The sequence below is a fragment of the Aspergillus nidulans genome, chromosome II, assembly GCF_000011425.1.
Source record: "Aspergillus nidulans FGSC A4 chromosome II".
NCBI classification, from domain to species: domain Eukaryota; kingdom Fungi; phylum Ascomycota; class Eurotiomycetes; order Eurotiales; family Aspergillaceae; genus Aspergillus; species Aspergillus nidulans.
In genome coordinates, this window is record NC_066258.1 from 2,026,889 (window position 1) to 2,047,696 (window position 20,808).

At 52.3% G+C, this 20,808-nt stretch overlaps 9 protein-coding genes across 9 annotated transcripts, besides 1 other annotated feature; 5 read left to right on the top strand and 4 right to left on the bottom strand.

Moving 5' to 3' along the window:
- Nucleotides 1–20,808: part of a sequence feature (contig 1.67 618..254221(-1)) that runs on past both edges of the window.
- On the top strand, nt 68–1,357 carry ANIA_04101 (arsenic resistance protein; the record flags this gene model as incomplete). Its single annotated transcript, XM_656613.1, has 4 exons — nt 68–305; nt 376–416; nt 572–658; nt 782–1,357. 4 exons carry the CDS (start codon nt 68–70, stop codon nt 1,355–1,357), a joined length of 942 nt encoding a protein of 313 aa, XP_661705.1.
- On the bottom strand, nt 1,399–2,161 carry ANIA_04100 (bZIP transcription factor; the record flags this gene model as incomplete). The annotated part of the gene is made up of 3 exons (XM_656612.1): nt 1,399–1,571; nt 1,655–2,087; nt 2,138–2,161. 3 exons carry the CDS (start codon nt 2,159–2,161, stop codon nt 1,399–1,401), a joined length of 630 nt encoding a protein of 209 aa, XP_661704.1.
- ANIA_04099 (uncharacterized protein) lies at nt 2,670–5,680 on the top strand (the record flags this gene model as incomplete). Its single annotated transcript, XM_656611.1, has 7 exons — nt 2,670–3,209; nt 3,267–3,358; nt 3,409–3,503; nt 3,598–3,622; nt 3,926–4,010; nt 4,075–5,442; nt 5,522–5,680. The coding sequence occupies 7 exons, from the start codon at nt 2,670–2,672 to the stop codon at nt 5,678–5,680; spliced, it is 2,364 nt and encodes a 787-aa protein (XP_661703.1).
- Nucleotides 6,046–7,432, bottom strand: ANIA_04098 (putative MFS monocarboxylate transporter; the record flags this gene model as incomplete). The annotated part of the gene is made up of 2 exons (XM_656610.2): nt 6,046–7,210; nt 7,261–7,432. 2 exons carry the CDS (start codon nt 7,430–7,432, stop codon nt 6,084–6,086), a joined length of 1,299 nt encoding a protein of 432 aa, XP_661702.1. The 3' UTR covers nt 6,046–6,083.
- On the top strand, nt 8,156–9,250 carry ANIA_04097 (uncharacterized protein; the record flags this gene model as incomplete). Its single annotated transcript, XM_656609.1, has 1 exon — nt 8,156–9,250. The coding sequence occupies one exon, from the start codon at nt 8,156–8,158 to the stop codon at nt 9,248–9,250; it is 1,095 nt and encodes a 364-aa protein (XP_661701.1).
- On the top strand, nt 9,828–13,022 carry ANIA_04096 (putative C6 transcription factor; the record flags this gene model as incomplete). Its single annotated transcript, XM_656608.1, has 2 exons — nt 9,828–12,715; nt 12,944–13,022. 2 exons carry the CDS (start codon nt 9,828–9,830, stop codon nt 13,020–13,022), a joined length of 2,967 nt encoding a protein of 988 aa, XP_661700.1.
- ANIA_04095 (putative vacuolar sorting receptor (Mrl1)) lies at nt 13,463–15,235 on the bottom strand. Its single transcript, XM_656607.2, has 4 exons — nt 14,728–15,235; nt 14,405–14,680; nt 14,231–14,357; nt 13,463–13,854 (listed from the first exon to the last, which is right to left on the bottom strand). The coding sequence occupies exons 1-4, from the start codon at nt 15,087–15,089 to the stop codon at nt 13,672–13,674; spliced, it is 948 nt and encodes a 315-aa protein (XP_661699.1). The 5' UTR covers nt 15,090–15,235; the 3' UTR covers nt 13,463–13,671.
- On the top strand, nt 15,534–17,100 carry erg24B (c-14 sterol reductase; the record flags this gene model as incomplete). The annotated part of the gene is made up of 2 exons (XM_656606.2): nt 15,534–15,638; nt 15,687–17,100. Exons 1-2 carry the CDS (start codon nt 15,562–15,564, stop codon nt 17,098–17,100), a joined length of 1,491 nt encoding a protein of 496 aa, XP_661698.1. The 5' UTR covers nt 15,534–15,561.
- On the bottom strand, nt 17,266–19,263 carry ANIA_04093 (tRNA-specific adenosine deaminase; the record flags this gene model as incomplete). Its single annotated transcript, XM_656605.1, has 3 exons — nt 17,266–18,859; nt 18,918–18,960; nt 19,107–19,263. 3 exons carry the CDS (start codon nt 19,261–19,263, stop codon nt 17,266–17,268), a joined length of 1,794 nt encoding a protein of 597 aa, XP_661697.1.

A 20,808-nucleotide genomic window follows, 5' to 3' on the forward strand; every position in this document is an offset into this window, starting at 1 on the left:
ATTTTTCTATCATAGCACTACAATAGTAACTATCAAGTTTACTTGTTTATCAAGTTCGTACATCAGTATGAACGAAGAAAAGCATCCCCGTGATCCCGAAGCAGCGTGCGCAACTGGATGCTCGCCAGAGGCTGACGCCGACGATGGCCCTGTTTCAGCCTTCAAGCAATTGGGTCTCCTCGACCGTTTCCTAGCCGTCTGGATCTTCCTCGCCATGGCAGTTGGGATCATCCTAGGGAATTTCGTACCAAATACAAGCGAGACGCTGCAGAGGGGGAAATTTGTGGATGTTTCTGTGCCTATCGGTGAGTTTCCCAGGCAAGGAAATGCCAGTAATGGACGGATGGCAGCAGCGACGGTGCTAACACTCGACAGCGGTCGGACTGCTGGTCATGATGTATCCGATCCTGTGCAAAGTGCGTTATGAGACGCTGCACCGATCTTTCCGCGAGAAGAGTCTTTGGATTCAGGTTGCTTTCAGCATTGTGGTGAATTGGATTATAGCGCCGTTGTTTATGGTAGACGATATGCCCCTATTCTTAGTTTGGAAACGCCTAACGCGTGCTTCTAGCTGGGCCTCGCGTGGGCTTTTCTTCCGGATGAGAGGGGCCTTAGGGAGGGTTTGATCTTGGTTGGGATTGCACGATGCATTGCAATGGTATGTATCAGTGAGGTCTTCACGAACTCGGGTTGACGAAAATAGGTCCTAGTCTGGACAGGATTGGCAGGCGGCGACGGCGACTACTAAGCGATTCTAGTGGCAATCAACTCGATTCTGCAGATGGTCCTATTCGCGCCCCTGGCCATCTTCTTCATCAACGTGATCAGTGGGTCGAATGAGGGCGTCACAATCGATTATTCCCTGGCCGCAAAGAGCGTAGGGGTATTTCTCGGTATCCCGCTAGGCGCAGCCATCCTCACCCGCTTTGCCCTGCGACTCCTGATAAGCGAGGAGTGGTATGATCGGCAGTTCCTAAAATGGCTGAGCCCCTGGTCTCTGATCGGACTTTTGTTTACGATTCTGGTCCTGTTCGCATCGCAGGGCAAGCAGGTGGTGCATTCGATTGTATCCGTGGTGAGGGTCGCTGCGCCGCTGATCGTCTACTTTGCCGTGATCTTCCTGGTGACGCTTGCGGTAACACGGCGGTTTGGCTTTGGATATAAGCTGTCTTGCACGCAGAGCTTCACAGCCGCAAGCAACAACTTTGAGCTGGCGATTGCGGTAGCGATTGCGGCCTTTGGTGTAGATAGCGACCAGGCTCTGGCCGCGACGGTCGGCCCGCTCATCGAGGTCCCCGTGCTGCTGGGGCTGGTGTATGTGGTCAAGTGGGTAGCCAGAAGACAAAAATGGGCGTGATTTCTCCTGTAAATAGTCGTATGCTTCATTGACCACTAATTTCATCCAAGACTTGAAATAGAACCTGATTCTGCACTCTGCAGGCTTCTTCGGAGTTGCTGCGGATGAACCCCTTTCGTAGCTTTTGCTGGATTTCTGAGACGTCCAGTCCGCGAGCGTTGTACTGGTTCACGAGCTTCTCGGCGATGGCGCAGAATGTCGTATTGAGGACGTGCTCACTAATGGGCAGAGAGTCCAAGCCTTCGTCGGGAGAGCAGGCGCAAAGTGGAGGAAGCTCTGTTGCTCTAGCTTTCTCACACTGGGATTCGTTCTTGTTCGCGCTCGGCTTGCATGCACCGATTACAGGTTCTTGGCTCGGGACTGATTCGCTGCGAGGACTCTGCTCAGTCGAGCAAGACGGCTCAGATTTCACCTCCGCCACTCGCGACCGAGCCTCAGACGGATCTCGTCGAATTGCCGGAATAGCAACTTTCTGAGCTGCAACTGGATTGTCGACCATCCGCAGATACTCCTCTAGTGCATTAGGCGGTACGCCGAGGAAGAAATGCAGATCTCTCAGCCTCTTGTTCTCAGCCTCTAATCTCTGGGCCGCCAGCCTGTGCTCGACGTCCCTGCGATCGAGCTCTTGCTGGAGACTGAGCACTTTGCGCTCGAGGTCCTGAAGATGATCCTGTCTCCGTGCTCTGCTCTTACGCTGGTTCTCCCTCACACGGGCGAGTTTATCTAATCGCTACGTATAGGTAAGAAAGTGATATCAGAAAGCTCGGGAGAACATGTTACCTTCTTCTCCAAAGCTGAGGTCATCTTGCTCTTGCGCTTGGTGTTATGGAAAGGGTCCTGCAGCTGGACTGGAGAAAACTTCCAGTCCGCAGAAGCAAAATGCGAGCCAGAACCTGGTCATGTGACTTTGTTTCTTTGGATTTCAGTTTCAGCTGCAGAAGCAATTATCACTAGTAATCTGCAGACCGGTATACAACTGCGGCTTGATCAATAACCCGGCTTCATATATCACAGTAATCTCATGAATGAGCATGGTCTATATGGAGCGTGGACCTGGCACTGGTCCGAGCCTCCGTCTGCGTCACAGTCACACCAGTTAGCTGGTGCGGTACAAAGTCGGCGCTCACCAGATCGCTGAGCTAATTGACATTCCTCCTCCTCACATCATCGCCTTGGAGAAATCCCCCAATCTGCCAGGATCTCTGTCGCTTTTAACTATACTTTCTCCCACTGGATTTGTTTTCGACTGCCGCTATTTGCATCGCAAACCCACTGAATTCACTAACCCCAGACGGCCAGACCCCGGATCATCATGGTTTCCACCCGCCATCACCCAGACGACTTCCCACCACCTACATCCAAATCATCATCGCCTTTATCCCCAACGTCTGAGCCAAGCGGTGCCTCATCGAAAACATGGCTCCACACGCCGACCGCAATTCTTACGCTCTGGCTGCTCATCTCGTGCCCCCTCGTTCTCTGGGACGCCGGCTACTGCCTGTTGCGCCCGCACTCCATGCCCGGCGGAAAGTACCACTCCTTTTGGTCTGGATACAAATGGTACGGCACTGTGGATTACATCTATGGCTGGCCGGCGTTCAATGCGAACAATGGCTTTACAAATGCGCAGGCTGTCTTAAACTTGCTGGAGACCGGCGGATACCTTTATTACTTGTGGGTTGTGTATAGACACGGGACTGTCGCGGGAGACTCAAAAGGGTCGCGGGGGTCGCAGGGGACGCTGTCCTGGCTGCTGGCCACAGATAAGGTCGTTGCGGGGAGAATGGGGGCGACGGCGTTGTTGGCGGCGTTTAGCTCCTCTGTGAGCACAGTCTCGAAGACTGTCTTTACTGTACGACCCGTCCGCAATTCACTTGCGCGCAGAAGATAAAAAGATAATACCTTAAAGCTAACGATTTCAGGGTTGCAAGAATACTTCAGCAACTTCGAGAACATCGGCCACAATGAGTTCTGGCCAATGACTGCTTGGATCATCCTCAAGTACGTTGTACTGTTTGAAGATCTGCGCAGCACCTGCTAATCGCTCCTAGTGGCCTCTGGATCGTTGTCCCTGTGTGGAATCTTCATGTTCTCGGGGAGGAGATTGTGTCCTTGCTTGCCAATGGCACTGGTGCTCCGCGTCAAAGTGGTCGTCTCAAGGCGCAGTAGCCTGGCACCGCTATTATATATACTTGGAGCGGTGATGGGATTCAGCAGAGGATGTTTTATGTGTCGTATAGTACGCTATCCGTCGATCACTGAATGGTAGGTCTGAGATGAGTTTAGCGCTAGCGTTTGTCCTTTTGACTATCACAAGCTCTAGCAAAGGGAGCTTCTCTTGCGCAGTGGATTATATCCTAATTCAAATATCCCTTCTACCTATTTAAATACGGGTTGCTATTATTTTTTTCTCCCTTTGAAGTTTTCTTCACTGTAACTATGCTGCTAGAATGACATCACCACATGACACCCGCACCTACACCTACGACTACACCTACTATTGCGGGCACGAACTCAAAGAACATGAATAGAAATCATACCCAGGACTTGTATTGTAGCTTTAATCAGGCAGCTGCAACGAGAATATCTCCAGACCATGGCCACTTCAAATAGGAAGCGCATCGCCGTTGTCGGCGCCGGGGCAGCAGGAATGGTAACCCTACTCCCTTGAGCCATACACGCCTATACCCCAAGTATCCTACTGATCGTACGTTCAGTCCTGCGCCACAACTCTCTCAAAACACCCCGCCAAATTCGATATCACCCTAATCGACAGTGTGTCCCAGACCGGCGGGCAAGCAACCTCGCTACCACTCGACAGCAGCAAATACGGCGCATCCTGGCTGAACGACGGGGTGCAAGGCGGCAGCAGCATCTTCAAGCACACATTCAAGTTCTTCCAGGACTACGGCTACTCGCCGCGAGAGGTAAAGCTGCAGGTTGCGTTCGGGAAAGGACCAGACAGCTTCTTCACGAATGTATTTCCCAGTCCGCTGGTCGACCGGTTCCAGCCAGAGATCAAGAAGTTGGGCCGTGTGTTGAAAGTGATCAAGTACGGGCTCCCGGTGCTTGGGATCCTACCAGTGAAAGTTATCTTGAAACTATTCCGATTCAGTACGGAGTTCGGCAATAGGATGCTCCTGCCGCTGCTGGCGCTGTTCCTGGGCACGGGAAATCAGACGCCCAATGTGAGCTGTGCGCTGTTGGAGAGGCTGTTCCAGGATCCTGGGATGAGGCTTTGGGAGTACGATTCCGAAGGTCTGATGACAAACTTGCCGCGGATGTATACGTTTCCGCAGCTGGGGATGTTCTATGCGCAGTGGAAGGATGACCTGGAGGGGAATAAGGGGGTGAGGATGCTTCTAGGGACGGAGGTTGAGATCATGCATCGAGCGGGCGACGCAGTTGTGCTCGCTCTGCATACACCGGATGGGAAGAAGACAGAAGCATTCGACTACATGGTCCTCTGTACGCCGGCCGACGAGGCACTGAAACTGCTCGGCCGCCACGCAACGTGGAAAGAAAGGTGGGTGCTTGGAGGTGTGAAGTTCTTCGACGATGTGACAGTCACGCATAGCGACGCAGACTACTTCAACAGTATATTTGAGACAAGAATACGCGACGAACTGGTCTCAACGGCCACCGGACCGTCCACAACCCTCTCTGCAACAACCGTGTCCAAGCGTCAAGACCAACTCGCCTTCGCCAATGCACCCTCCAAATGCGAAGAAGACGGCTGGGCCGGCTTCAATCCCATGTACTACACCCACTCGTATGCGAACGAGCAAGACAAAATCGAAATGGGCTTCGATTGCACCAACTATCAGCACCAGTTCCGGGACGCGGTTGGGGTTGGAAATTCTCCGTATCCAGCAGGGCAACACGTCTACCAGACAATCTTCTTGGATAAAACGCGGCAGGACCTATGGACGTGGGACTCTATCGACGAGGACAAGGTTATTGGCAAGAAATGGTGGCACCAGTTCGGGCACCGCTGGCAGCATTATGCGCGCGTTGTGCCGGGGATGATGTTTGTGAATAGCTTGAAAAATCGGACGCTCTTTGCAGGGGCTTGGACGATGGTGGTATGTCAATCTCCTCTTCATCCTCTGCTTGTTTTGTATGATTTTCTTCTTGGCTACCTGAATACTAACGGTGCGGCAGAATATGCATGAAATCGCATGTATATCTGGGATTGCGGCAGCGTATCGGCTGGGAGCGAGTTATGAACATTTCGATGATTTTGCGCAGGAGGTCTTTGCTAAGTATCTCTTTGTTTGTCATGGGGTTTGGTATAAAGGGGAGGGTAAGAAGCGTGCCTGACGTTAGTAGTAAGATGAGAATATGGACTCAAGGGCAATAGTTGAAGGATTTTATTTTGGCTACTTAAATAATGTTACCTGCGAATAATCCTCCAATGCTGCCTCCTACACAAGGCCAAACAAGACGCCACTCCGGCCGCCCTTAGACGGTTTTCGAAAGCCACCTAGTTGCAATCGTAACAGCTCCTCTGCGGTCCAAGAAGGCGGGTTGTAAGGCCGTCTTAACCGTAAGTATGTGCATGGCAACGTCTCCATGGTAGGATACTGCCTGCGATATGGACTCTAGTCAATTAGGCGCATGCAGCTGTTTTATGGTAATGGTCAATTGTAAGACAACTACAATTGAAGTAGATATAATTCTATGTTGTTCCTAAGAGGAGGGAGAATTCAGCAAGCCGAAATGTTTATACTTTGACCTTCCACCTCCACCTCCACTCCAACAACGCCCATCGGGACAACGCAAGCGCAAGAAACCCAACCATCAGAACCGCAGAATAGAATCCAATGAGAACACGAGGCGTAGTCGACTGAAGCAGAGCACCCCCGACTGGCACTGTCAACAAGACGCCAAACGCAGCGACAAAGTAGACGGTCCCATAGTAGCGCCCGTATTCCTCAGTGGAGCAGAGCTGGCCCGCGCAGACCGGCGCTAGCGACAGCCATCCGCCCGAGCCGAAGCCAAAGACGGCAACAACGGCGTAGAGCGTAGCCTCGTCGCGGGTTCCAAAAGGGAGCCACACCGCCGCCATAGCGACCATCGTGATAGCGACCAAACAGAGCAAGACATTAAAACGGCCGAGCTGGTCGGCCGCAAACCCGGGGAGGACCCTGCCCAGCAAGCTCATGCTATTCAGGACGGTGAGGGCGTAGAATTGGACGTCGGTCGATAGCCCGGCGAAGCGCACATATGTCGGGAGCAGTGCGGCGCAGCCGAAGATGATGAACTCGAAGGAGAACACCGCCACAGTCAGGGAGCAAAGACGCAGGGACCGGAACGCCCGGAAGTCAATTGTCGCCTTGCTGGCGCGGCTGCCGCTGGCGGGCAGCCGGCCACGCACAAGCATGACCCCGAGCGCATAGCATGCCAGCGCGATGAAAGCGATCACGCGGACAGACGTTGTCCAGCCATAGCGCGGAAACAGCACTCGAAGAAGAAGCGGAAGAACCGCCCCGCCGGCCGAGGATCCCGCCATGCAGAGGCCCGAGGCCAGGGCACGTCGGCGATAGAACCAGTGGCTCAGAACGGCGATTGAGACGGTTGTGATGACTGCGGCGGCGGTTCCTCCAAGGACCGATAAGCACAGAATGAAGTGCCAGTACCGGCTGCATTCGGCGAGCAGCATGTACGAGGTGAAACTGGCTAGCGACCCGCAGACTAGCAGGGTTCGGGGTCCATACCGGTCGAAAAGAGGGCCGACTTGAACTCCAAGGAACAGAGTAAGGAATACTAGAATCGCGGTGATCCAGCCCACGTCGCGGACACTATACCTGGCGAGCTGGTTTGTGCTGATGTAGTCTTGCACGGAGCCAACTGGGAACGCGGTCAGCAGGTTACTTGCACCTCCACTGTAGGAAACCCACTGGCAGTCTGGAAACCAAAGGAGGGGAACATCAGTAGACAAGATCCCAGCAGGCAGGTCCATGCCTGCCGGCCACCTTCGGGGAAAGCCCAGCTGACTCCATGAGATTGAGTGGGATTTGGGGACTCAGACGCCAATTCCGCCTCAAAGACCGGCTGAGTCGATCGAGGCATATCTAAATAATGTCAAGATTATCAATAGCATCGGTAGTATCGATCGCAGTTAATCGGGATGGCGAACACTCTTTAAAGTATGTGTGGGCAAGTTGTAGAGGGCAGGGCGTGACCCATTGGCCAGCGGTAGCTTCTTATTGGATCCTGACGACCCCACCTGAAAGAAGGCGGCCGAGAATGAATGTTGGAAGATAACATCAGTTTGGCCTGCCTGCGGTAACTAAAGGAAGAGATGGACCAAGACCATGTTGACTCAAATGACCCATCCTTGGTGGTGCAGAAGATTGACAGACGCCTGATTCCACTCTTGTTCACAACGTATATGCTGAGTTTCATGGACAAAACAATCCTGTCCAGCGCTGCCGTGTTTGGCTTGCTTGAGGATACAGTCAGTACCACTCCTCGGCATTTTTGCACTTGGCTGACAAGCCTAGCATTTGGTTGGCGACCAGTATAGCTGGGTCTCCAGTGCGTTCTATTTTGGATATCTGCTCTGGGAATGGGTGCGGTGACCAATGCGTTCCGAAACCTGCCATAGCAAGCTAACAGACGAAGCCCACGAACATCCTCATCCCACGCGTCCCCGTCGCAAGATATCTGGCCATTAATACGTTTGCCTGGGGTGCCGTTGTCGCTTTGACTGCCGCGTGCGTAAACTATGGCGGCCTGCTCGTAGTCCGATTTTTGCTGGGTGTCGCAGAGGCAACCATAACACCGGCCTTCATGTTCATCACCACCACTTGGTATACACGCGAAGAGATTCCCGTTCGGACCGGTATCTGGTTCTCAGGTAACTCCGTCGGCGGGCTTCTTGCTAGCATTTTGGCGTACGGGATCGGCCATATCGACCACCCTCTCCAGCCGTGGATGTGGTTATTCATCATCCTCGGAACTGCCACCTTCCTCTGGGGCTTCGTCATCCTAGTCTCTTTGCCAGACAGCATTTCGAAGGCAGCCTTCCTGACCGCTGAGGAGAAAGCGTTCCTGTCAAGACGCGTCGTCATTGCCGGGACAGGACGCACAGAGGGAACTGTGTGGAAACCCGACCAAGCCGCCGAGTGCTTCCGCGACCCTAAAACATGGCACCTGCTTGGAATCGCTGCTCTAACCCAGATACCCAACGGGGGCATTCAGAACTTCTCGAATCTGGTCATCAAATCGTTCGGATTCACAGCCTTGGAATCTACCCTGGTAAATATCCCGGTTAGTATCATCAGCGCTGCAACGATCACCCTTACGGGATGGCTCGCGGGTCGTTTTCAGGGTCTCAATTGCATCCTTATTGCGTGCGTCCTCGCAGTATCAGGGCTTGGGAGTACCCTAGTGTATGCGCGAATATACCACGTTCCGCTCGGTGTCCAGCTTCTAGGATATTTCCTCCTCGCCACAGGCCCAGGTGCCCTTCCTCTGACCATGTCTCTAGCCCAGACCAATTACAAAGGCGTCACCAAAAAGATGACGATGACGGGAACGATGTTTGTCGTATACTGCGTAGGCAACATTGCAGGTCCTCACCTATTCAGCGCTAGCGAAGCACGCCATGAGACCTCATTCCGGGCCATCCTCATCTGCTATGCGCTTTCGGCGGCACTCGCGCTTTCCCTATATGTGTATCTGCAGCGGCTCAATTCCCAGAGGAACCGTGAAGAAGGCACAGTGCGCGCTGGACCAGTTGCGGCTCTCCCTCAACAGCCAGATAGACCTACGGGCAGGTCCGCAACCAGCACCGAAATATCTCCACTCATCCGCACATCTCAAGGGCAGGATGATTGCGACCTGACCGACTGGAACACATTTGGGTTTCGCTACCGTCTATAGATACAATGATAGACCTTGCCAGGTTATAGGAGTCTCAAGAGCCGAGATGAGAGCCGCAGACCGGGCGATCCCGGTCTGAATCCGTTAAATAAATTTATGGTGCAGAAATTAGATGCGGTCATCAGCAGAACAACCCCATAATTTTGCTTATTCTGTGCGCTGGTTCGTCCAGATTCCTTGCTAGGCAGCTTTTTCGGGTTGGCCCAGTCGACGATCACTGCATACCGTTCTTGATATCGCATTCTGCTGCAGAAGAAACGACAAACCACGCGGTAGCAGCATTGTTGATCGCCTTCATTAAAAAAGCCATCTCTTGGGGATAAGGGGTCCACGAAATCTAATTAACCTAGAAGAGTAGAAGAATTAGTTCACTGACTTACGTGAGGTTGATTAATAATCCCCCCCCAGACACTGCCCAGTGCCAAGCCGACCCTCGTTCTTCCCCCGTCTTCGTGCGTGCTTCTCCGCAGGTTCAGGCAATAATTGCTATCTCGCCCTTCCAGACCCCCTCGCCTCCCATAACCGTTTTCTCTCGAATGATGACCTGAACCCCGTCGCTGGGGTAACCGCGCCCATCATGAACCCATTCAAACCCGACGAGTCCTCTTCGGCCCATTCCGCGCTGCCTCTAGCCCCAGGCCACGACGACGTCGCTCTCCCCGACGATTTCGACTCGAACAGTCCAGCCAGCTCGCGCGAGCCCGGGAGCGCCCAGACTGGCGGTGATGCAGCAGGATTTCAGGATGGAAACCGGGACAATGCGGCCGACCGCGGGGACGACACTCCACAAACGCACCAGGAACAGGCTGGTGACAAGCCGCCATGGAGCGAAACGAAGACCAAGGCCGGCAAAGAGCGGAAGCGGCTCCCTTTGGCATGTATAGCGTGTCGGCGAAAGAAGATTCGCTGCTCGGGAGAAAAGCCTGCATGCAAGCACTGCTCGCGGTCGCGGATTCCTTGCGTGTACAAGGTGACGACTAGGAAGGCTGCTCCCCGCACGGACTACATGGCGATGCTAGATAAGAGGTTGAAGCGGATGGAAGACCGGGTTATCAAGACGATTCCCAAGGACGAGTTTAGAGATATGGGCGCGATTGGCCGGGCGAATGTGCGTCCCGCGCAGCCGGGGCAGGCTGTCAAGAACCAGAAGAAGCGGTCGGCCGATGAAGCTTTTGCCGCTGAACTGGAGCAGTGGGCGCGCGGGAGCCGAAGCGGGCCGCAGGATACCTTTCCCATGCGGCGTGAGGGCAAGCCTGATGGCCCGAGTCTGATGACTGAGGGGGCCGAGTTTCTGCCGTCGCTGGAGATACAGGAACATCTGGCGGAGGTGTTTTTTGATTGTGTTTACGGCCAATCCTACCTGCTTCTGCACAAACCGAGCTTTGTGCGCCGTCTCAAAGCTCGCACAGTACCACCTGTGCTCATTCTTGCGGTTTGCGCCGTCTCGGCCCGGTTCTCAACACATCCACAGATTAACTCTGAACCCCCGTTCCTACGCGGAGAGAACTGGGCAAGCCCGGCCGCGACGATCGCTCTGAAACGCCACGACGAACCGAATATCACGATCTTGACTGTTTTCCTGCTTCTTGGTCTTCATGAGTTTGGTACATGCCATGGCGGACGGAGCTGGTCTTTTGGTGGGCAGGCAATGCGCATGGCCTACGCGCTTCAACTCCATCGAGAGCTCGACTACGATCCATTACTGTCGCAGGGTAACGGTGGCGGTGTTCAGCTCAGCTTCACAGATCGAGAGATACGGAGGCGGACGATGTGGGCTTGTTTCTTGATGGATCGTTACAATTCATCAGGCAGCCAGCGTCCCCCGATCGGTAACGAAAAGTTCATTCAGATACAGCTTCCGATCAAGGAGTCGCATTTCCAAATGGAGATCCCGGGGCCTACAGAAGATCTGGAGGGCAACGTGCTAAATCCAGTCCCGGAAGACGTCGGCCAGCTGTCCAATGCGAAGTCCAACATGGGCGTGCTGGCCTACATCATTCGAGCGGTCGTGATTTGGGGCCGGATAGTTGACTACCTCAACTTAGGCGGGAAGCGCCGAGATAACCATCCGTTATGGTCGCCAGAATCTGGGTACTCACGACTCCGAAAACAGATTGAGGATTTTTCTGCCTCCCTCCCGAGCCATCTACATTTTACCTACGAAAACCTTCAAGTACATGCGGCTGATCGTGTCGCCAATCAGTTCCTCTTCCTTCACATCATCATCCACCAAAATACTCTCTTTCTGAATCAATTCGCTATTCCACTCTCACCCGGCGGGCGCCCTCCACGGGATATGCCCCGCACGTTTCTTAGCAATGCTGGCCGCGCAGCAGTAGAAGCGGCCCATCACATCTCTGCGCTTATAAATCATGCTGCACCATATCCTCTGACGGTTCCCTTTGCCGGGTACTGCGCATATTCGGCCAGCACCGTCCATATCTGGGGTATTTTCTCCAAGAACACACAACTAGAAGCCCGGTCCAAGGAGAACCTCCGGCATACCTACCGCTACCTGAACAAAATGAAGAAGTACTGGGGCATGTTCCATTACATGGTAGAGAGCGCCAAAGACCGTTACCGGCAGTTTGCAGATGCCGCACTTAAAGGCACAGTGGCCTCGCAGAACGGTCCTGTTGCGCCCATGTTCCAGTACGGTGATTGGTTCGACAAGTACCCTCATGGCGTCTCGCGACAACATTGGGAAGACTCGAGCCATGCAGCCAGGCAGAAGGATGACGAGGCTGTGATGAGTCAGAAACCGGACCTCCAAAGCGTTGAGGACTTCTTCGCCAGCCTCTCACCTACACCTCAGCCCAACGACTCTCGTCGGAAACACTCCCGGGCCGGCAGCAGAATTGACCTAACAACGATGGATCAAACGACCCCCACACCAACCTCGCAACAGATTGTCGACGTCAACCTGGAAACATCTCCGGGCATCCTCGGAACCTCAGGTACAGGCTTCCCCCAGCCAATGTTCCCCCAAAACCGCGGCCACCAAACCTTCGGCCACTCCCCTTTCGACTTTACCATTCCTGTCACCGACCAACTTCCCCAACTCGACCGTCAGTTCGTATACGACTCCTTCGGCGGCTTCAAGCCGTCAACTAATTCTTACGTCCCGAATCCCAACGATCAGCCACCCTCGTTCTCAACAATGAACGGCGCAGACGTGGCGCCCCCGCCGGGGCCTCAGGATACTGGTCTTCCCAACCAAGACATTTTTACTGGACAGATGGACCCCAATGCCCCTTCAGGCGCCGGCGAGTACTACCAACCATCTGCATGGTTTCTTCCCTTCAACCTTGACCCGATCGGCGCGGGCGTCAGTCTCGACCCGGGTTCTCAGCCGGATGCAGGAGGCGACCTGTCAGGTTTCGGCGCTACGGGAAATATGCCCATGGGCGCGTATGACCTTGGGATGTCTGGCATGGACCATAACCATGGGTCGCAGATGAAGGGGTAAGAGTCGGTGTACTATCATATGCGAAGTATATTTTGAATTTTTTTTTTTTTTGTTGCATGATTGGCGATTTATATATACATTTGGTCGTTGGCTATTCTGTGCTTAGCTTTGCTGATATTGGTGGGAAGAGGATTTCATGATAGTCGGTCTTCTCTGGTTGTATTATATGTGATGTAGTAACCATAAGAAATATGATTTATGTCCTATCTTTGTTGATATGGTAGACCAGCCATTGATTTAGGCGGTTCTGCCCTTACTAGCATACTAGACGTCGAGATTGCTCAGTTACTGCTCGTAGCGTGAAGACGGAATGCGCACGTTTATGACATAAGAAAGGATCCTACAAGATAGACATGTCAGCCACGGTCAAACTATGCTTGTTCGTTGTTAGATGTCATAAGAAGACAAGCGCGAGAGCACGATAATTGTACGAAAATGTTCTAACAGCCGGAGGGACAAAAAAAGTAAAATAACTATGCATCATCCGTGAATCGAACACGGGCCTCATCGATGGCAACGATGAATTCTACCACTAGACCAATGATGCTTCATATTTAGCTATTTTTTATTCATTTATATCATAAAGCAAAACTTACAGCAGATGAAGAAAGCTTTCAGTCTTTATATGCGATCCTTTGTCTAGACGTTAGGGGCCTGTTTCATTCTTAATCCCGGGTTTGAAGTCATTCAAAATCTTAAGTGAATGTCCACGCTATATATATGCGAAACCCGCAACACATGTGCTAACATAATTCATTCCCATCGCATCGTTATATATATCAGCACGGGTGGTCAGCAGTACACAGCAATAGTACTATACAATCGTGCGACACTGTCTCAAACCCATACCTAAGAGCAAAAACCATCTATCATATCGCCATAAAGCACAAACAAGAAGTCTGCAAGGGAAACAGAATCAAAAGAGCCACGCAACGGGCAACGGACAACATCGCTAATCATCCCATTCCTCATCCAACTGATCAATCAGTCGATTTTCTGCATCGACATCGCGACGCCGGTTTCCCGCAAATTGGCCATGTTGTAAACCATCAGCCCCGGCAGATGCGCGGTTCGTTGTTGAGCGTTTGAAGTTGAAGAAGCGTCCGAGGGAGGAGAGGCAAATTATGGCCATGTCCTGCATTGAACAGAGTTAGCCTTGCTGAATTGATATTGGCAGCAATAGCGTAGAAGGCGTAGACAGGGAGGAATAACGGTATAGTGTGAACACGAAAGATGGAAGAGTATGCGCTCAGCGTTATTTGGAGTTGAGGCTAAACCTGAGAAAGAATGTGATAGGTTTCTAACCAAACAGTCCAGTCGCACTCAGGCGCAATATAGGTACATTTTCTAGGAAAGACGCAGATAGGACAGAAGTCATAGGAAGGGGGACTGCCATGCAGCAGCAACGCTCAATCCAGCCGCGAAGTGGGCAACTTTGCGTTGCTCGAGGCCCGCGAAAGCGAGCCGTGCCTCCGGAACAGCCGAAACGGTACCAATGCCAATAAACTTACTTTCAAGAAGTCCACGATCCCGGCCCAAAGACTGTAGTTGGGGCACTGCCTCCAGCCGCGCTGGTGCATGACGGTTCGTTGATATGCGCAGCCCCCAACCAGGTACGCAGCGACAGCGATGAGAGCACTGAGGATGTTAGCTCAGAGCATCTATACTGGGAATGCGGTGCTCACATTATGCCGAACACGCCGCCCGGGGAAAGACCCTGCCCAGCAGGGTTGTGGCCATAGCCACCACAGGCGGCAGAGCTTCGGACTTCAAAGAAGTATGTACATTGGTCCATCGTGCCGACGAAAGAGAATATAGGTGTCGACGTGGTCACATCGCGGTCGCACAAGAACGAGATGATTGTCGACTTGTTGTGCGATCCCTCGTCATCGCACGGGGAGCCGTCCGTGTAGTTCATGACAAGCTTACGACCGCGAAAGAACGGATCGGACGATTGTTGCCTATACCATGTCAGTCAGAGTCTCCGCGCGGCGACTGCGCGACATACCCGATTGAATATGTCTTCCCATTCGTCTGGTAGTAAGCGCTGACATTCTGCCACCTCTCCTCCTCAATACCGACCACGTCCGTGATATTTTCAACTACCGGACCGCAGACGTTCAGCGTAAAATTGGCGTTGTAATCATAGCCCTTCGCGTGCCAGCTTTCATCTCGCATGTATTTGCGTGACTTCTCGTCGCTCGGGAGCGGTTGTACATGTAGGGCGTTCAAGTCGTAGTAAAGTCCCGTTGTCGGAGAGCGCGCGACACATGGGGCTAGTTCACCGGAGCCAGACGAGTCGGAAGACGCATACACAGAAGTAAAGGCAGAGGCCAGGAGAAAACAGAAGCGTGACGTTAGTGGCTTCATCGCGGGGGTTCGGCCGCGATGGGCGGCTACAGCTGGTCAAGCCGTCGAATTTGGAGCGAGTGACTAATAGAAATAGACGCAATGAAATGGTAGAGAGCGTAAGAATGGCGATAAAGAATAGAAGACGGGAAAACAAGAGCCCGACGCTGCGTAGAATACAGAAGAATGGAAGTTGGAAGATGAAACGTTGGCGGATTGAGGACTGAGGAGCGATGTGGAGAAGGCTCAAGGCCTAGTGAGCTTCCTTCAGTGTGGGTCTGGGTAGCCTTCGACCCGCGGCCGCCGAAGCATTACTGCAGCCTGTGCTCATTCTCAATAATTCCAGTCTCCTTGGATCTTCCCTACTCGGCTCGTGTTGTTCCGGTATAAGGTGTTCTTGAGGTCAGCCCAATGTCGACATAAATACCACGCTCCATCCCAAACTTTGCCAATTAATCGATCATTGCCTTCTCAACGGCAGTGCTACGCCAAAATGACGTCTAAAAAGGACAAAACTCCTGTTCCTGTACAGCCGGTTCCAGAGAAGCGAGGCTACGAGTTCTTTGGCCCGTTCGTATGCCCTTAATTCGCGCGTTTGTCAGTCACTAATTGCTATAGATACGGCGCTTTTGCTATCACCTTTGGCCTCCCCGTCCTCCTGTACGGCTTCACGTTCCTGTGCAACGAAGTCTCCGGCTGTCCTGCGCCATCCCTGCTGCACCCCTCGACGTTGACGCTGGATAAATTGAAGGAGGAAGTCGGCTGGCCTGAGGGTGGAATTCGTGCGCTTTATGATACCAAAGTTTTCCTCTGGGTGCTGGGCTATTACCTGCTGCAGCTGGTGCTTTATGTAGTTCTTCCGGGGCAGGTAGTCGAGGGCACTGAACTGGCTTGCGGTGGAAGATTGCGGTACAAGTTCAATGCTTTCCCTACCGCCGTGCTGATTCTGGCTGGTCTGGCCGCTGGTACTTACCTGGACGGCGCCGACTTTGTTGTCTGGACATTTATCTGGGACAATTACCCGCAGGTCATCGCCGCCAACCTGATCATCTGCTCGTCGCTTGCAGCTTTCGTCTATCTCAATAGCTTTTCCGTTCCTGCGCCCGGCAAACCTAACCCCGAGCTTCGACAGTTGGCGCCCGGGGGGCACTCTGGCAACGTGCTCTACGATTTCTTTATCGGACGCGAACTGAACCCTCGGGTGCGACTCCCAATTCCGTTCGTCGACGAGGCTTCTCGGACCATTGATATCAAAGTCTGGTGCGAGATGCGCCCTGGATTGCTCGGATGGATCATCATGAACCTGTCCAATATCGCCCGCCAGTACAGGACGTTCGGATACGTGACCGATTCCATTGTCCTCTCGACGGCACTGCAGGCTTTCTATGTTCTGGACGGACTCTACATGGAGCCGGCTCTTCTGACCACCATGGACGTGATCATGGATGGTTTCGGATATATGCTTTCGTTCGGCGATCTCGTCTGGGTTCCCTTCATCTACAATCTGCAAACCAGATACCTTGCAATGTTCCCTAACGAACTTGGCCTGCGGGGTATCGCTCTCGTGCTGGCCCCGACAGTCGTGGGATACATGATCTTCCGCGGTGCCAACAACCAGAAGAACCGCTTCCGTACCAACCCCAACGACCCGCGGGTCAAGGACATCAAGTACATCGAAACTGCTTCTGGCTCCAAGCTCATGACCTCTGGCTGGTGGGGCCTAGCCCGGCACATCAACTACCTCGGCGACTGGCTTATGTCCTGGTCGTACTCCCTGCCCACCGGGGTTTCCGGCTTCGTCATTGTCAACAGCGTGAGCCCGTCCACTGGCGAGCTAGAGAAGCGAGCCGTGCAGACACCAGAGTCGCGCGGCGCAGCTCTCCTAATCACTTACTTCTTCTTGATCTACTTTGGAGTCCTGCTCCTCCATCGCGAGCGTCGCGATGAGGAGAAATGCAAGAAGAAGTATGGCAAGGACTGGGATAGATATACTTCCCTTGTTCGCAGCCGTATTATCCCAGGTGTTTACTAGTCGGTGACAACGGTTGGATTGAGTTCTATTTTGATTGACATTAACATATTAATATATACACTATTTTGTCTTTATTTCCAAGGCGCCTAGTGGCAGAAGGCTGGAAATGGCAGGGGAAAAAGTTTATGTACTTTAAGAATCTAGAACAGGACTGTACGATATGAACTATCGCTTCCTCTTCTTTGAACCCTTTGGATCCATCACAACAGGATCCCCCCTCGCATCAAAAAGCTCCCCCCTGTTCCATCTCCACCCCCACTCCTCATCCCCGTCATTAGGCACCCACCCGTCCAAAATATCCTTCGCAGCATTCATAGCCTGCCTTCTAGCGAGAACGACACCGCTCAAAACCCCTTTCGGCTCCTTGAACTCTCTATATGTTGACGCCTGGAACGCAGTGGATATCTCTTTGTTCTCGAAATCCAAAGAGGTCTCTTTAAGACTCCTATCATCATTCTTATTCAAGGCGCCAGTCTCGCTGACACCAGTGCACTGAAAGGTATCGCTAGTTATCCCTCTCCAGAGCTCCCACATCCTTGCACGGCATAAGGCCGATGCCCCGCGTATCCCAGGTCCAGGGCCAGAAGCCTTATGCCCTTGACGTACGCCATTGATTATACTCTCAAATAAGCCGGTTTTTGAGCCCCGAAGAACGGGCAGTATCTTGGTGCCATTATCGGTGACTGGGGTCGGCAAATTGGTGCCGGAGTCTTGACTATCTGTTGCTGGATTGGAAGGGCGAGTCGGTGTGGGAGCTCGTACCCACACGGCGGATATGGTGCCTGGCTTGGTTTTCTTGACTTGTGGCCTTGATGTGTCTTTTGACTCCCCGTCGAAAACGGGGTCAGTAGCTCTTGGTTTCCGGAAGGCCCAGAGAGATTTGAGCAGTGAGTTTGGGATAGACAGGATCTCGAATGGGCGGAATGCATAACTGTGCCGGTGGCATCTCTGACTATCACTCTCACTACCTTTGTTTCTTCCCGCTTGCTCGTTAGAGCCAAGACTCGTACCGGCATCAACCTCAGCATTAACAGGCCACACCTTCCCATTCAAACCTCTCATCCTCCCATTCTGTCCCCCACCAAAACACCTCTCGCAACCCGACTTGCTGATCTCCTCCTCAGGCATAACTAGACCCTTGACATACGCATTCTCCGTTACAGCAACAAGCAGGCTACTCTCGTAGCTCAGTAACGACGTTACTTGCCGCAGGGCTATCTTGTCCGAGCATGACTTGCTTTTCGTAGACTCCGCGTCTGCGCGCGCGGGCTTACGGCGTACAATGCCGAGTTTGGAGAAGTGGCCGCGGCCGGAGAGGATATGGGCGTCTGTTCTTGGTAATTCTGGGTCTGTGTCTGAAGTTGAGGTTGTATTTGGGAGAGCCCACGGGGTCGGATCGTCTTGTGCTTCCATGACGAGCTCCATGCTTGCGTCACCACAGGGTGCGCAGGTGCAGTACATGTAGATGTCTACGTCTGGGCAGATCTCAAAGGGTGGAAATAAAGCGTTTGACTCTGGACCAGTGATTTTCTGAGATTGGCGTCGCCAGCGCCTGATATAAGGTGACGGCGCGGGTGGGTTAAGCTCTCCCTCCCCGTCTATGAAGGATTGATGCTGCTCACTAATAAGGACGGCGCGGCATTCGGAGAGAAGCCAGTAGTTGAAGGCGCGCATGGCGAGGATCTCGGCGTGGCAGTCATGGAGGACTAGGCCGTTGCAATGGGGGATTTGGCTTGCCGGGAGGCATTTGGCACCGGTTCTGGAATTCATTAGCTTTTATTCAGTTTTTCTCCAAAAGAAAAAAAAAAGATGCATACGTGACGGTGACACAGGTTAGTTGTTCCGCGGGCGTATTCGCACCTTATAGATAGCCGTTAGTACAGTCAAGACAAATTCAGTAGGCATATTCTAAGCAGGTGAGCACCCCTGAGTCTTAGCACAAAGTTCAGAGAGCCCCTCAAATTTCTCAGTTCAAAGGTGACGACCGAAGAACGCATGCAACCTACCTTTAACAAGCACAATCCCCGCCATAGGAATCCATTCGGCAGTCCCATCATCGCGAAGAACAGGCTTGCTGCGTTTTGGCAGGCCATCAAAATGCGTATGAACAAGAACTGCGATTCGAGACGGTAGAGAGTTCGCATCTGGGCATGACTCTGGCATTGCTGGCTCAGTTATCCAACTGGGTAAATGCTTGACGAATGCGAAAGTTCATGGAGCTCTCTGTGAGAATTAGTCATTAATGTACAGTGTACTTAATTATGCATAAAATTTATCAATGCTCTTTATAGATGCTTTAATTTCAACGCTAATCAACAATAAGGCCGGCTGGCCCAATTGGCAAGGCGTCTGACTACGAATCAGGAGATTGCAGGTTCGAGCCCTGCGTCGGTCATACTTTTTGCATTTTGCGCCCGTTTTCGCTAAATGGTGGATACTGGAGTTTTTGTGGAGCAATGGTGTGTGGCGGAGCCGCTACACCCGTCAATAGCAACATCACTATCTAGGCTTTCTCTGGGCTGAAGGGTTCTGGACGTATAAGTTCCATTCCAGTTGAGATACGCGCCATAATTTGCTATCTTGAGGGGCAAGGCTGGTACAACTACTAATTGCAGCTGATTCGTGCCCCTCCTGATTCAGCATACGTTTCCGCATCCTGCCTGTGCCTTGTGTAAATCTTGGCGCTCGATGGTCCTGCAAGAAGGGCAAAGTAAGATGGGTGCAGCGCGCAATTGCTCTTGAACCCCTTGTCAGTGATCAGCTCATTACAAATGCAGCACGTGGTCGGCATTGAATAGTTCATTGCCTCCGGTTTGCCAGCAATGAATAAGACAGCAGCGCTTCATACGGCGCTACTGTTTGCTCAAGCTATCATTTCCGGGCAGCTACTTTGGTACATATAGCTGTATATGGCTCTGGAGTATATTACACATAATTCTGAATTATCAAGCACAACCAGTTTTTAGGACTCTTCCCATGATGACCACCGAATACAGAAAACTGCCTGTATATAGATTGCGTAAGGTACTATGAAGGCAGCAGTCTTGCAAAGTTATAGATTGCCCTTGTTCTACACCTTGCATATTACTTATAGTCCTCGGGATCAGGAATGCCCTCAGGGCCATAAGAATGCTCAACCAAGGTTTCTCCAAGGTATGACTAGAGATTGAAGTCCTTTTACCAAGAACTGATTGCCGATATCATCCGTAGGTTTATTAATATTCTCAATATCATGGAGGCGGTACTCCTCAGCTAGCATCCTTCTCAATAGTTGTAACAATATAGTGCATTCACACAGCGCTACATGCCTTACCTAACGAGAAACGGGATCTGGTCAAGCCCTTTGGTGAGGTTAAGCTGAGAGCAGCAATGCTGTATTTATGGCCCAGCACTCAGAGTAAGGCCACCAGTCAGTGCTCTAAATATGGCCGGGAAAATTACGACAGGGCTGCTGCTCGCATTTCAATTTACATGTATACACCATATTTCCAGGCTCAGTGGCTGTAGATTCATGTTCCTCCAAATGGTTCCGTAGACAGAAGATGAAGTAGATTGCATGTTGAAACAGTTTAGTAGCCACTAGTGACCGGATTCACTTCGGGCTCGACATTTGAATACCACGCAGCATATAGGAAATCGAACTCCGGGTTAGCAGAGCCGTCGAAAATAGTAGAGCTGTTGAGAACGCAAGCTTTGCCATTCTGAATG